The 14,514-nt window shown below is 33.8% G+C and overlaps 1 protein-coding gene across 7 annotated transcripts in view; it reads left to right on the forward strand.

Annotated features, from left to right (window-relative positions):
• MIA2 (MIA SH3 domain ER export factor 2) overlaps positions 1 to 14,514 on the forward strand; it is a 79,005-nt gene that overhangs the window by 36,969 nt on the left and 27,522 nt on the right. For all 7 annotated transcript variants that reach the window (XR_006602843.1, XM_004773297.3, XM_004773295.3 and 4 more), the window contains 7 exons: positions 1,705 to 1,815; positions 2,619 to 2,690; positions 3,314 to 3,418; positions 8,178 to 8,300; positions 10,118 to 10,223; positions 12,426 to 12,472; positions 13,345 to 13,435. Coding sequence is in view for 6 of the 7 variants with exons in the window: in XM_004773297.3 (XP_004773354.1) it covers positions 1,705 to 1,815; positions 2,619 to 2,690; positions 3,314 to 3,418; positions 8,178 to 8,300; positions 10,118 to 10,223; positions 12,426 to 12,472; positions 13,345 to 13,435 (655 nt within the window). In the remaining variant the exon portion in view is untranslated. The remainder of the gene's footprint in view (positions 1 to 1,704; positions 1,816 to 2,618; positions 2,691 to 3,313; positions 3,419 to 8,177; positions 8,301 to 10,117; positions 10,224 to 12,425; positions 12,473 to 13,344; positions 13,436 to 14,514) is intronic.

The raw sequence follows: 14,514 nt of genomic DNA on the forward strand, positions 1-14,514 counted from the left end.
GTCAAATGAATGAATAAAATCTTTAAAATTAAAAACGTCCCAGAAAGTAATTCAATGCAGAACATTATTATGAAGCAGTCTTGATTATTTTTTGAGTTTATTTTTTATTGTGTCTTTAATCTTACTGAATCAGACTTATTTCTCATCTTTTTCCTTTATAATGCTCTAGAGCAGAGGTTGGCAAACTATATTCTTTTTTTTTTTTTTTAGAGACTTTATTTATTTATTTGACAGAGATCACAAGTAGGCAGAGAGACAGGCAGAGAGAGAGGGGGGGAAGCAGGCTTCCCGCTGAGCAGAGAGCTGATGTGGGTCTCGATTCCAAGACCTTGAGATCATGACCTGAGCCGAAGGCAGAGGCTTAACCCACTGAGCCACCCAGGTGCCCTGGCAAACTATATTCTGGGCTCTCCGCCTGTTTTTTTGTTTTGTTTTTTACTATAGTTGATACAAATGTTAAATTAGTTTCAGGTATACAGCATAGTGATTGAACATCTCTATACTTTATGCTATGCTCACCACAAGTATAGCTACCATCTGTCAATATACAATGCTATTATAGTCTCATTGACTGTATTTCCTATGCTGTACCTCTTATTCCCATGACTTAATTCATTCCATTAATTGGAAGCCTGATCTCCCACATACCCCTCATTTTGCTCATGCCCCTCACCATCTTTCCTGTGGCAACCATCAGTTTACTCTCTAAATTTATAGGTCTGATTCTGCTTTTTGTTTGTTTGTTTGTTGTTTTTTTTTTTTTTTGTTTGTTTACACATATGAGTGTAATCATTTGACATTTATCTTTCTCAGTCTGACTTATTTCACTTAGCATATACCTTCTGGGTCCATCCACACTGTCACAAGTGGCAAAAAAACTCATCATTTTTTATGGCTATGTAATATTCCATTGTATATATATACCACCTCCTCTTTATCCATTCATCCATCATTGAACAGTTATGTTTCTCCCCTATTTTTGCTATTGTAAATAATTCTTCAATAAACATAGATATATATATATATCTTTTTGGATTAGTGTTTGTTTGTTTTTTTTTTTTTTTTTGAATAAAAATAGTGGAATTATTAAATCATATAGTATTTCTACTGCTTTCCACAGTGGCTGTACCAGTTTATATTCTCAGCAACAATGAACAATAGTTCCTTTTTCTCCACATCCTTGCCAACACTTGTTATCTCTTGTCTTTTTGATTTTAGCTATTTTGACAGGTGTGAGATGACCCCTTATTGTGGTTTTTGAATTGCATTTCCTTGATGAATGATGTTGAGGATTTTTTCATGTGTCTCTTGACCATCTGTATGTCTCCTTTGGAGAAATGTCTGTTCAGGTCCTCTGCCCATTTTTAACCAAATTGTTTGGCTTCTCCACCTGTTTTTGTAAATAAAATTTTATTTGAACACAGCCATACTCATTCATTTACATGTCTTTGCATTCTTACTACATAGGCATATTGGGACAGAGACTACATGGCCTAAAAGCCTAAAATATTTACTCTCTGGCTCTTTGTAGAAAAAAGTTTGCTGACCCCTGCTAGCATTGCTATTATTTAAATGGTATAAAAATGTACAAATATGTAAACTAAATTCATTTGATTGATAACACATGTGTTTGATTATACTTGTCTGATTTATCATAACCCAGAAGTCCTATTCTTGTCTGATAAAGTTGGCTTCCTTTTTTAGACGGTCTGTGAAACTCTGAACAAGACTAAATCTGAACTTGAGGATGAAATACTTGTTCTGGAAAACCAATTAGAAGAAGAGAAATCTCTACATTCTGAACAAGATGAATTGGTAAGGTTTTTGTTAAATGAGGAGACTGTAGGAAAAGGAAGGTTACTGAATTTTAAGAAATTAATAGGTATTGGGGTGCCTGGTGGCTTATTCAGTTAAGTGTCTGACTCTTGATCTCAGATCTCAGCTCTGGTCGAGGTCTCAGAGTCATGTGTTCAAGCCTTGTATTGGGCTCTGTGCTGGGCATGGAGCCTACTTAAAAAAAAAAAAAAAATTGGTATCAGTTAAGGTATTGTATGCATTCTAAAAAAATCCAAAAAATATAGAAGGCGGTTAAGTAGAAAGTAAAATTTTCAAGATCCACTAGCCTTTTTTTTTTAATATGTTAGGGGTTACCATTATTATGTTAAGTATCTTGCATATTTTTAGAGAGATTTTCTATATGCACTATGAAGTAGCTCACATAAATAAAGTTGAATAATCACATACATGGTAGTTTTTTTTATTATACTCAAAAGGTATTTTGAGAACATTTTAACTTTGCTTTATTTGCCATTTATTTTAAAATCTGTTTTAAGGAAGATCTAGATGTGTGTGATTATTTAGTAAGATATGTCAGTGAACTTAATCTTGAGATTATATAGCTTAAACATCATGAAATATTAAAGATGAGATGAAATACTATTGCTGTCTAACTTTCATATAAAATCTCTAAGCATATGGCTGACAAGTTTTCTTAGAGTCCTTTTTTTTTTTTTTAGATGTATTTAGGTTAACAATATAGCTAAGGTATGTGGTATCTTAGAAGCTGGAGAGATTTTAGTGAATAAATAGTCATTTATTGATCGATGTTCTCTTTCCAGATGGTAGATATTTCAAAAACGATACAGTCTCTAGAAGATGAATCAGATTCTCTTAAATCACAAGTGGCTGAAGTAAGTTGAATTAGCCTAGAAGGTTTGTTGCTTTTGAAAATCATTTTAATTTTACTGTTTTATGTTTAAAGAAGAAGATGTAATACTAGAATTTGAGATATTGGGGTCTTAGATATAGTTCCCTTGTAGAAGGTACTTCAGGAAGGTTCATTTTTTTATTGGACAGATACTTACTGAGTTCTTGCTATGTACTGGTCATTGTTGGAAGGTACTTGGCACTTAATTTTAGTAGACAAAATATACAGGAAAGCTCTCATATAGTTTAAATTCTAGAAAGAGAGGCAGATAATAAAAAGTTAACAAAATTTGCTACAGTACATAAAAGATCATAAGTGGTTAAATCCTTTATCCAAGGCCACATGACAAGTTCATGACAGAGCCACATCTGGACCCTGATTCTAGACTGGCCTTTTTTATGCTACCCCACACTGCTTTTCATATTAATATTGGTGTGTTTTTTACTTTAATTCCATGTTTTAGGGAGTATGTGTAAAAATGAACTATTGTATTAAATAAGTTAATAAATTAATTTTAAATTTAAATAAATTTACAATTTAATTAATAAATTAAATAAAAAATAAATACATAAATTCTTATAAGCTTAATGTATTGTGTTTACTTAGGCCAAAACAACCTTCAGAGTATTTCAAATGAATGAAGAACGACTTAAGATAGCTCTAAAAGATGCTTTGAGTGAAAATTCCCAACTTGAGGAAAGCCAGAAACAGGTTTGTACTCTATAGGGACTTTTAAACGGTGAATATATAATTATAAATGTTCTGGGCATACTCATGACTGACCCATGCTAGGGGCAAGATTAGCCTTTTCCTGGGAAGCAGGAGAGCAGGACTATCTCCCGTATATCCTTTGGTGTCTCTTTTATATAGGGTACAAATTGTATACTCCTGGCACCTTGTTCCTCCAGTAGTTAAAGTAATCCAGGGCAATTTTTTTTTTTTAAGATTTTATTTATTTATTTGACAGAGAGAGAAATCACAAGTAGGCAGAGAGGCAGACAGAGAGAGAAGGGGAAGCAGGCTCACTGCTGAACAGAGAGCCCGATGCGGGGCCTGATCCCAGGACCCTGGGATCACGACCTGAGCCGAAGGCAGAGGCTTTAACCCACTGAGCTACCCAGGCACCTCTCCAGGGCAAATTTTAATAATCACAGCAAATAGCATTTAGTACCAACTCCTTAAAGCCAGACTGAAGGAAGGAAGAGAATTATTGCAGCTATGGGTCTGGAGCCTAAAGATAGAAGCAGTTCTGGTGGTAGATCAAATGGATTTAGCTTTAACCTTTTCCTTCTTAATAGATAGATAGATAGATAGATACTCTCACACACCCAAATATATTTCCTGTCTCACTATTCTTCCAATAGAGGAGAATTTTTCCATGAGAAAATTTTTCATTGATTACATTATTTGCAGTTTTTTAAAAAAAATGTTACAACTGAGCCACGTGATGTGCTCTAAATGTTCTATTTTATCCAACATTTTCTTTGCTCTACGGTAATTGTTTTGTTTCCTATATACTTGTCTGTATATCTGTCTTCTGGAGATGCTGAAAATCTTATTTATGCATTCAAATGCTTTGTTAATATACTGATTTTACTTTTTTTTTCTTGAAGCAATCCTTCCTGGGGTCTTCCATCTTCCTGGTTTGATAGGAACTTGTTCTCTAGGTCTGTTAATGCTTCTGCTGTCCCGAGATTTCACTTCACTCCCATTGTCTTTCTTCTATGTTGTATCTTTTATTTTCTCTATCTAAGATGTGCTCTTTTGTGGTTAATTCTCTTGATAAGCTTCTTGAGAAAGAGATGTAAATGCTAACTTTTTAAAAATTTACATCTTCTTTTTTTTAAGATTTTATTTATTTATTTGACAGACACAGATCACAAGTAGGCAGAAAGACAGGCAGAGAGAGAGGGAGAAGCAGGCTCCCTGCTGAGCAGAGAGCCCAATGCAGGGCTTGATCCCAGGACCCTGGGATCATGATGTGAGCCGAAGGCAGAGGCTTTAACCCACTGAGCCACCCGTGCACCCCAAAATTTACATCTTCTTGAGAACATCCTCATTTTGGTTGGATATCTTCTGAGTTGAAATATTTTTTTTTCTTGAAATTTTGACATTATTGATCTATTGTGTTCATTTTCCAGTACTGCTTTTGAGAAGTCACATAGTATTTGGATTACTGGATCTTTGTGATCTGCTCTTTTCCTCCCTGGAAGCTTTTAATATCTTTCATTGTTTCTGTTTCTCCAAAATGTCATTATGATGTATGGTGTTTTTTCATACATTTGTTGGATACTCTTAGTTTAGAAACTTTTGCTCTTAATTGAGTTCTGGGAAATTATTTCCTGCTTTTTTTGGGGATTTTTATATGATTATATAATAATTATTTGAAGATGTTCTCTTTGATTTCTTTGTTTATATGGAAGTTTTATTGACTTATTCTTCTATATTTTTCCATTTTAAGTGTTCTTTTTGTATTGCTTATGCCTCTTCTTAATTTATGCAAGCCATGTTCTTATCTTGCTGATATTTTATTTTATTTTATTTTTTCTTTTTGAAGTGTTTTTCAGTTCCCTGAGTTGTCTTGTTTCCTTTAGTTTCTGTTTTGGTTGTATCTTTTATCTAAGAGTTTCTTTTTAAAGTCAAGTATAGGTGATTCACGGCAGTCTGCTCATTTGTTAGTGAAACTCTCCATGTCTAATTGGAAGCTCTGCGTGTGTTATTGGGAGGCTTTTCTCTAGGGTAATCTGCCTAGGATGTTTTATTGGAAGATCCCTAATTGTTGGCATTTGAAGACCATTTTCCATAGGGATGATACCTCCTCATTCCTGTTTGAGAGTTAGAAGCCCATTTGCCAACAGTGAGATGCGCAGCTTAGAGTGGTAAGGGTTGTTGGTTTGTCACTATTTAGTAAGTTATCTTTCACTTAATACTTGTATGTTTTCAATATTTTACTCACACTTTCACCTGGGGCATGTGTCTGAGAGTTTCATATTCTGCCTCTCTAGAGAATAACTTTCTAAGCTTTTGCCAGATGTGTATGTATGTGTAAGTATGTGTGTGGGCATGTGTGCATGCATGTGAAAGATGAGAGTGGGAGGGAGGGATGAGTGGAGAGTAAGAATGTGTGTGTATGTGTGTATATTTATATATGTGCAGGGAGAACACGAGGGACTTTCTGACTTTTTTTGTACATACTTTCAGGCAGTCCTTCTATTTTCAGTCCCACTTATACCTCTAGTATTAGTGCCCCCAAATTATGAGCATTTTGGGTTGTATTAAATCAACCTGCATTTGGACTTTCCCATCTTCTGAGTAAATTTCAGCTTTGCTGGTCTGCTAAATCTTTTTTTTTTTTAATATTTTATTTATTTATTTGAGAGAGAGAGAGAGATATCACAAGTAGGCAGAGTGAGAGGGGGGAAGCAGGCTCCCTGCTGAGCAGAGAGCCTGATGTGGGTTTGATCCCAGGACCCTGAGATCATGACCTGAGCGAAAGGGAGAGGCTTAACCCACTGAGCCACCCAGGTGCCCCTGCTCTGCTTAATCTTTTACTATACTTCATTCTCTTTCTACTTTTTTTTTTTTTTCCCAGAGTGAGTGAGTTGGAGAGAGGGGTAGAGGGAAGATGGAGAAATCTTAAGCAGGCTCCATGCCCAGTAGGGAGCATGATGTAGGACTCAGTCCCAAGACCCTGAGATCAGGACTGGAGCCGAAATCAAGAGTCACTCAACCAGCTGGGCCACCCAGATGCCCCTCTACTTTCCACTTCTAGAATTACTTTTTTTTTTCATTGCCTATTTTCTTTTTTCTTGTGGGTTTATGCTGCTGCTTTTTTTTCATTTTCCTAAGTCTTTTAGTAGGTTTACTTTCAATTTAGTAGATTTCAGGAGAAAGTGGTGGTAAACCTTGTATAAAATTACTCTGTTGTAATAGAAACTGGCCTTTTCTAGCTTGAAAAAATTTCATCTAGGTTGTCCTCTTTTTTTCTTTTTTGTTGAAATATTTATTTATTTATTAGAGAGAGAAGGGTTGGGAGGGGCAGAGGGAGAGGAAATGAGAAACTTAAGCAGACTCGATGTTGAGTGTGGAGCCTGACATAAGGTTTGGTCCACAATAGGGCAGAGTTCATGACCTGAGCAGAAATCAATAGTCAGATGCTTGATCAACTGTGCCACCCAGGCAACCCTAGATTGTCTTACTCTTTCCACTTGCTTTCATGTAATTCCTTTTTAATCACAAACGTTTTGAAATAAGCTGTTCTATATTCACTGATGTCATGTTTTAATAACACTCCTTCTCTAACTTCTTAAGATTGCATGCTGGGTATGCAGTTTCTTTGTTTTTTCTTATTTTTTTAAAAGATTATTTATTTATTTATTTGAGAGAGGGAGTTACCTAGAGAGAATGAGCATGAGCAGGGGGAGCAGTAGATGGTGAGGGAGAAGTTGAGGAGGGAGACCTACGTGGGGCTCCATCTCAGGACTCTGGGATCATGACCTGGGCTGAAGGCAGGTACCTAACCAACTGAGCCATCCAGGCGCCCCTGGGTATGCAGTTTCTTTGGTAACTTACTGGAGTCCACCTAATCAAAAATTCAAAAATTTGTCTTCAATCCTCATTTGTTTTTAGTCTGTTGGTGTTATACATGTGTAGAAAAAGTTGTTTTCTTGTGCTAAGAAATATGCTAATGAAGCCTTAGTTTTACAGAGAAATCCAGTAATTACTGTTTGATAGAATTGAGTTTTAAAGATTTAATAAATTTGGACTTTCATATTTATATGGGCCATTTCTTTTGTGAATTGCTTGCTCATTCATTTTTTTCCTATTTTATTGACTTCTAAGATCTTTTTGCATGTAAAGATTATTCATTGTTGCATATAAGAATTCCTTTCTAGTTACTTGTTTGTTTTTAGATTTTGTGCTACTTTTTGATTTGTGAAGCTTCTAAGTGTTATATAGTCAAATCTGTGTTTTATAACTATACTTATCTTTTGTGTCATGTTCAAAAAGTATTTCCTGTAAAAGTATATACATAAAAAAGATTGATTTTGCAGAATTTAATCTCTTCCAGATTAATGGTATCTCTGGAAATTTAGTTATCTTAACTATAAAACAGCACATGATTTTTTAAAAAAAAATATAGGACTTAAGGGATGGTAAGAAATGACCAAATCTAACATATACGTATGTTTCAAAAAGCTTTTTATTTGCTATATATTTATAATGTAAATCAGTTGAACAGTGTTTAAATGTTTCTTATTTTACATTGTCTTTCTTGAAAATTCTTTGAAATCAGGAGCCTGCTCTTTATTCCCTTCTTTCCTTCTTTCATTCTTCCTCACTTCCCGTCTCAGCAACACGTTGTGTTGTATAATACCTATTAATGATACATCTAAATATATAAAGAAATTCCTCTATACATAAGTATGAAAAATAATGAGCTGTTTTTTTGGGGGGGTTCGAACTTTAGCTTTTACAAGAAGCTGAAGAATTGAAAGAACAAGTGAATGAACTTAATAAACAGAAAATAGCATTTGAAGACTTCAATGTAGATGCAGAACAAGTTCTGTGTGATAAAGAAAATCAGATTAAGGTAAGTGGCCCTGCTGGTTTTAGTGACTGTGAGTCAGCTGGAATTTTGTACTAATTTTGAAATTTGAAAATTTTGTCTTGGCAGCTTTCACTTTTATAATTATTTGGTCAAATTTGAGTATGTGTACTTCTTTGGCATTCATTTTAATTTGTACCACTATTGTCATTCTTGCTCCTAAATCCTCCTTGAAGACTTACAGATTTGTAACATATATTATATATTATGTAATAATATGTATTATATCTTTTATAATATATGTCATATATTAGATACTAATAACATCTAATTCTGTTAAGAAGAAGTTGGAAAGAATTTTAGAAATTAGACAGATAAAATTATATGTACTGGCTGGATATCTGTAATACCTAGATTAGCTGGTGTATGTACTTTCACGGAGAATGAATAGTTTTCAAAAAATAAGTCTAATTGAAACTTGAATCTGGTAGGAATAGAATAATTAATATTATGTAGTATTTGTTCACCTTTTTCTACTCCTTGCTTGCCTCATTGTAGCCCTTTTTCTTGCCTGCTCTTTTAAATCTTGTGCTTTCAAGCTGCAAAGAGATACTCAGGTGTGAGTATTAAGTAATAAAATGTAAAACTAACATTCTGTAATCTATGCAGTAAAGTGGAGGTTACCATCTTGAAACCTATATTTTTATGCTCTTTACATTGTTACTAAGAATGTTTTGAATATTCTAGCTTTAGGAATTGTACGCATAATTTGGTATATTGTTTTATTTTTTTCCCTAAACTTACCCTACTGAAGAACTTGGGATTCTTCCTAAACAAAACAAGAATGAGATGCTAATCTCAAGTTCAGTCAAAGCTGTAAACCATGTTATTTGTGCCTGGAACACTCAAGGGGGAAGAGATTGGAGGGTGGAAATTATAAACCAGAATGGGCTTTTAGGTGGGTCCTTCCACAGAAATACATGGTACAATCATTTTATTATGTATGATGCTAGAAAATCTTTATTTGAGAAAATTCAAAAAGGACTGTTGGAAAGCCTGTAATGTAGCAATTCAGATTCTGTTATATATAATTTTTTCTTTATTTCAGTTGAACTCTTCAGGTAGTCATTAACTTGAAAAAATCAGATCTGTAAAATCTGTGATCTTTTTAGATATCATGTGTCTCACTTGCAGATTTGGTTGACCTCACACAAAATTTATTCATTTAATGGTCACTCTAATTTGTGGCATGTGAAGAATGTCCTACAAGAAAATGTTTTGTTACTTTATAGTCATGTGATGTATTTAGCAAAAATAGACCATTAAAAATTAGGAATAAACAGCTTTGGTTTTTAACTTGGAAGGTTTTTTAAAAAATTAACATATAATGTATTATTTGTTTCAGGGGTAGAGGTCTGTGATTCATCAGTCTTACACAATTTACAACACTCATCATAGCACATGCCTTCCCTAGTGTCCATCACCCAGCCACCCCATCCCTCCCAGCCCCTTCTCCACTCCAGCAACCCTTAGTTTGTTTCCTGAGATTGAGTCTTTTATGGTTTGTGTCCCTCTCTGATTTGGTCTTATTTTATTATTTCTTCCTTTCCCATATAATTCTCCGTCTTGTTTCTCAAATTCCTCATATTAGTGAGATCACATGATAACGTGTAGAGTTAATAGTCAATAAATGTTACAGTTTTTGAGGGTATTTACATACCTTAATATCAGCTGGTAAATAACGGCTCATGTACTGTTATCTACATAGATTGATTTTTAAACTGTGACTGCACATTCAGAAGTTATAAATCAGTTAGACATTACCCTCTTTCTCTCTTCTCCCTTTTTTACTAAACATCAAGTCGCTGACTGAGCGCCTGATAAAGATGAAAGATTGGACTGCTGTGCTGGGAGAAGACATAGCAAATGATGATAACTTGGACTTGGAAATGAATGAATCAGAAAATGGTATGTGATTGTCAAGTTGTGATTCATCCTCTTTTGCTAAAAATCATGAGTCTCTTGTATTTTCTTTTAGTTTCCTGTGTGCACCATGGTCTTTTGTTTTGTTTTGTTTTTTTGTTTTGTTTTGTTTTTGGCTTTCCAGGATTTTTTTTTAACTTTAAATTCAATTAATTAACATAAAATATATTATTGGTTTCAGAGGTAGAGTTCAGTGATTTATAAGATTTATATAACACCCAGTGCTTGTTACAACACATGCCCTCCTAATGTCCATCCCTACCTAGATACCCCATTCCTCCACTCTTCTCCTTTCTAGCAACCCTCAGTTTGTTTCCTATGATGAAGAGTTTCTTATGGTTTGTCTTCCTCTGATTTCATCTTGTTATATTTTTCCCTCCCTTCCCCTGTGATCCTTATCGTATCGTATCATTTTGTTTCTTAAGTTTCACACATGAGTGAGGTCATACGATAATTGTCATTCTCTGATTGACTTATTTTGCTTAGTGTATTATATACCTTCTAGTTCCATCCATGTTGTTGCAAATGGCAAGATTTCATTTTTTTGATGGCTGTGTAATATTCACATATATATACACACACCCCTCCACATCTTCTTTATCCACTCATCTGTCAGTGGACATCTGGGCTCTTTCCATAGTTCAGTTATTGTGGATATTGTTGCTATAAACTTTGGGGTGCAGGTGCCTCTTTGGATCACTACATTTGTATCTTTGGGGTAAATACCCAGCAGTGCAATTGCTGGGTTATAGGGTAGCTCTATTTTCAACTTTCTGCGGAGCCTCCATACTGTTTTCCAGGGTGGCTACACCAGTTTGCATTCCTAAGAACAGTGTAAGATGGTTCCCCTTTCTCCACATTCTTGCCAACATCTGTCATTTCCTGACTTGTTAATTTTAGCTGTCTGACCAGTATGAGGTGGTATATCTCATTGTGGTTTTGATTTGTATTTCCCTGATACTGAGTGATTATTGAGCATTTTTTCATGTGTCTGTTGGCCATTTGGATGTCTTCTTGGATAAGTGTCTGTTCATGTCTTCTGCTCATTTCTTAACTGAACTATTTGTTCTTTGTGTGTATCATGTTCTTCATACAATTCTGCTTTGGCACATCTTCACCTATCTCTAGTACTCTGTCCCTCTCTTGCCATCCCTTATTAAGCTTCGGTTAGAATACTGCCTTTTTAGTAAATATTTCTCCAAACTCCTCAGACAGACTTACAGCTTCTTTCCTCCATGTTCTTTTTATATATTGTATATTTTCTCATTGCATCATAATAATTTCAGTGCCTGTTTTTCCCTGTCATGTCAGGTAATCAGATGAATGGGTGGGTAGTTTAAAAAATGAGTGTTATATAGACAAATACCTTAGGATATTGGTTTTTGTTTGTATGTTTTAATTAGATGGCTCAGTACTTTAATCCTGTCCATTACAAATTGTTATCACCACTGCTGGTTATGGTCTGGAACTCAAGCAGGAGTTAGGTTCAGTATAGCTGCTCACTGTATTTTCAAACCAGTTCTTTGACTTGAGAAAAGAATTTTTTTGTTGACATAACTGCAGACTCATTGGAAATTGCAAAAAGAGTACAGAAGTGTTTTGTTTCTCTTTTACTAGTTTCTCCCAGTGGTGACTCTTCTGACCTTTGTGTCCTGTCTCTTTTTTCTCCCTCTACCCTTTGCATAATTAATACATATTAAGGAGCAGAAGGTATTTTTTTTTTTTCTTTAGAAATTTCTTTGGTGATACCATTAATGCACTGAAAGAAAACTATATTCCAAAAGTGAATACATGTTCTTTGTTTTATTCTGCTTTATCTTACAAGAAGCAATTCCTTTTGTAATGAAAAAATGCAAATTTGTTTAATGTCCTTTTAATTTGGAGTATAATTGCACTTATATTTTGTATGCTAAAAGATTTCAAGAATAGTTGAGACCTTCTTATTATAAATTTGTTCTTGGAGTCAGTAGTGAAGAACCTCGTTAAATGAAATTGTGGTACTTTCAGTGCCTTATTATTTAGCTTCTTGGGAACATGTCCAAGGCTGTCCTGCCTTATATCAAATTCTTTATTGTAGCAAGAAGGGTGATTATAAGGCTCTAGTTGTATGAACTAATAAAATCACTTGGATGTCTGTTTTGGTGTGGCACTGTTTCCCCAATTTATTGTTTTTGTTTTTTACTATAGATAATCAACCAAAAGGAGCTTTGAAGACGTTGGTTCATGCCGCTAAGGTTTGCATTACTGCATAAATATAAAGAATATAGAGAAGGAAATAGAACTTGGGTTAAATCTGTATGTCCTTAGTAATTATTTTAAAAGACTATTTTATAGTTACCACCATAGAAGAAATCTAAATTTTCAGAAGTGATCAGGATTTCTTTATCAATGCTTCTTTCTTTTCTATAATAAGTTTGGAAATTCATATTGTTAATTTTTAGAATGTATCTTAATACAGATTTTTAAAGTCTACACTAATGTTTTTGGATAAGGAATATATTAAAAATATTTAGTGTATTTTCTGTCATGTTTCTATCTTTGAGCATTCTTCTTCCTCTGATAGCAGTATTTTCCTATATTCCTGTTGCCCCATATCCTAATTTGAGAAGTAAATGCTAGGTTCACTTTCTTCTGGTTTATCCCTTCTCTTTTCCATTGTACTAGTGGCATCTTGATCTTTACTGAACTTTGTGAAAGCTTGGTAATGTAATTTGAAGGTTGCTTTAATTAAAACTTCTGTGTTGAAAGTAAATATAATGAAAATAGCTTTTTAATATAATACTGTTTTAATAAATAATAATATAATAAATATGAATAATATATAAATAATATTTAATAAGAATATAATACCTTTTTAATTTTAATAAAATACCTTTTTAAGGATGAGTTATTGATCTTCTCGGTCTCTGTTCTGACATTTATAACTACTAATGACTGTTAACTTTTCAAGATGGAAGCTGCATTGTTGGTTAATGCTTTATAGGTGACAATTTCATCAGAATGATAAAAGAACTTCAAAAGGTTGGGATGGTATATTGAGATTTTTTGTTTTTCCTTTTTTGGTGTAACTGACTAATGTTTTGTTTTTTTCTTCCATTCTCTGAAGTTAAAGACTTCTTTAAAAACCCTAGAAGGAGAAAGAAACCAAATTTACATTCAATTATCTGAAGTAGATAAGACAAAAGAAGAGCTTACAGGTAGGTTATCTATATCTTTTTATACAGAATGGTACTGTTAATTGAATCAATTACAGAAAGGCCCAATTTGATTGTTTTTTTAGCTTTTACTTTTCTGATTTGTGGAAAATTAGTACTGAGATTTTTGCTTGTGGTGGTAAAGCCTGATTATTAGTTTCTTCCATATTCATATGAAATAAAATAATGATATTATTTTAAAAAATGTAAAACCAAACTTATCTTGAATTTTAGTGTTATATGTATGATATGGTTTTAGATGTTAAAAAGTAGCATATTAAAACTGTTAACTTTTAAAAGATCATCCCTGTGATCAAGTTTTACCAGAGATGATATCCAACATTAATATCTGTTAAATAACTGTTCTTGACATTGGCTTAAAGCCTGGGTCAACAGTTTTCTTGTGATGTAGATTTAAAAATTTCTGTGGAAAGACTTCATTTAATGTTAGCATATTTACTTTAAACCTTCCTTTTGATGTATATGATTAATAGATGAATACTTATATACCTTTAGAGTAATTAGAATGCTATTACATATGATTGCTAAAATTTTTAATGCTTGTTAGTATGATTTGGTGACTTTTGAAACTGCCCTCAATACACGGAGTAAGTTTCGCATTAAAATTTGCGGTGGGGGCGCCTGCCCAGCTTAGTCCGTAGACCATGTGACTCTTAATCACAGAGTCATGAGTGCAAGCCCCACACTGGGTGTTGAACCTACTTAAAAAGATTTGTGGTGATGATTTATATACATGTTTTGGGAGATGGCACCTCAATCTTAGAGGAGGTCAGAGGTGGAGTTATGAAGTTGAAAGATAAATGAGGATTTTAATAACAATGTGCTAATTATCTAGCACTCATAATTACTTAAAATTGTTAATTTTTGTTTTATAGATAATTCTTTTAGGTAAGTTAGCATTTGAAACAAGCTAAAACTGGTATTTTTCTCTCCAATCTTGATCTGGATTAAGCTAGGGTGGTTTTGTACCATTTCTTATCAGAAGATTGAAATTTCTGATCTGACTTATAACATATATCTAAATTTTGCTTAAAAGGAGGGCTGGCCAGAAGTTAAGTATT

This window comes from Mustela putorius, unplaced genomic scaffold (genome assembly GCF_011764305.1).
Source record: "Mustela putorius furo isolate JIRA1106 unplaced genomic scaffold, ASM1176430v1.1 tig00003898_pilon_pilon_pilon, whole genome shotgun sequence".
In the NCBI taxonomy this organism is placed as follows: domain Eukaryota; kingdom Metazoa; phylum Chordata; class Mammalia; order Carnivora; family Mustelidae; genus Mustela; species Mustela putorius.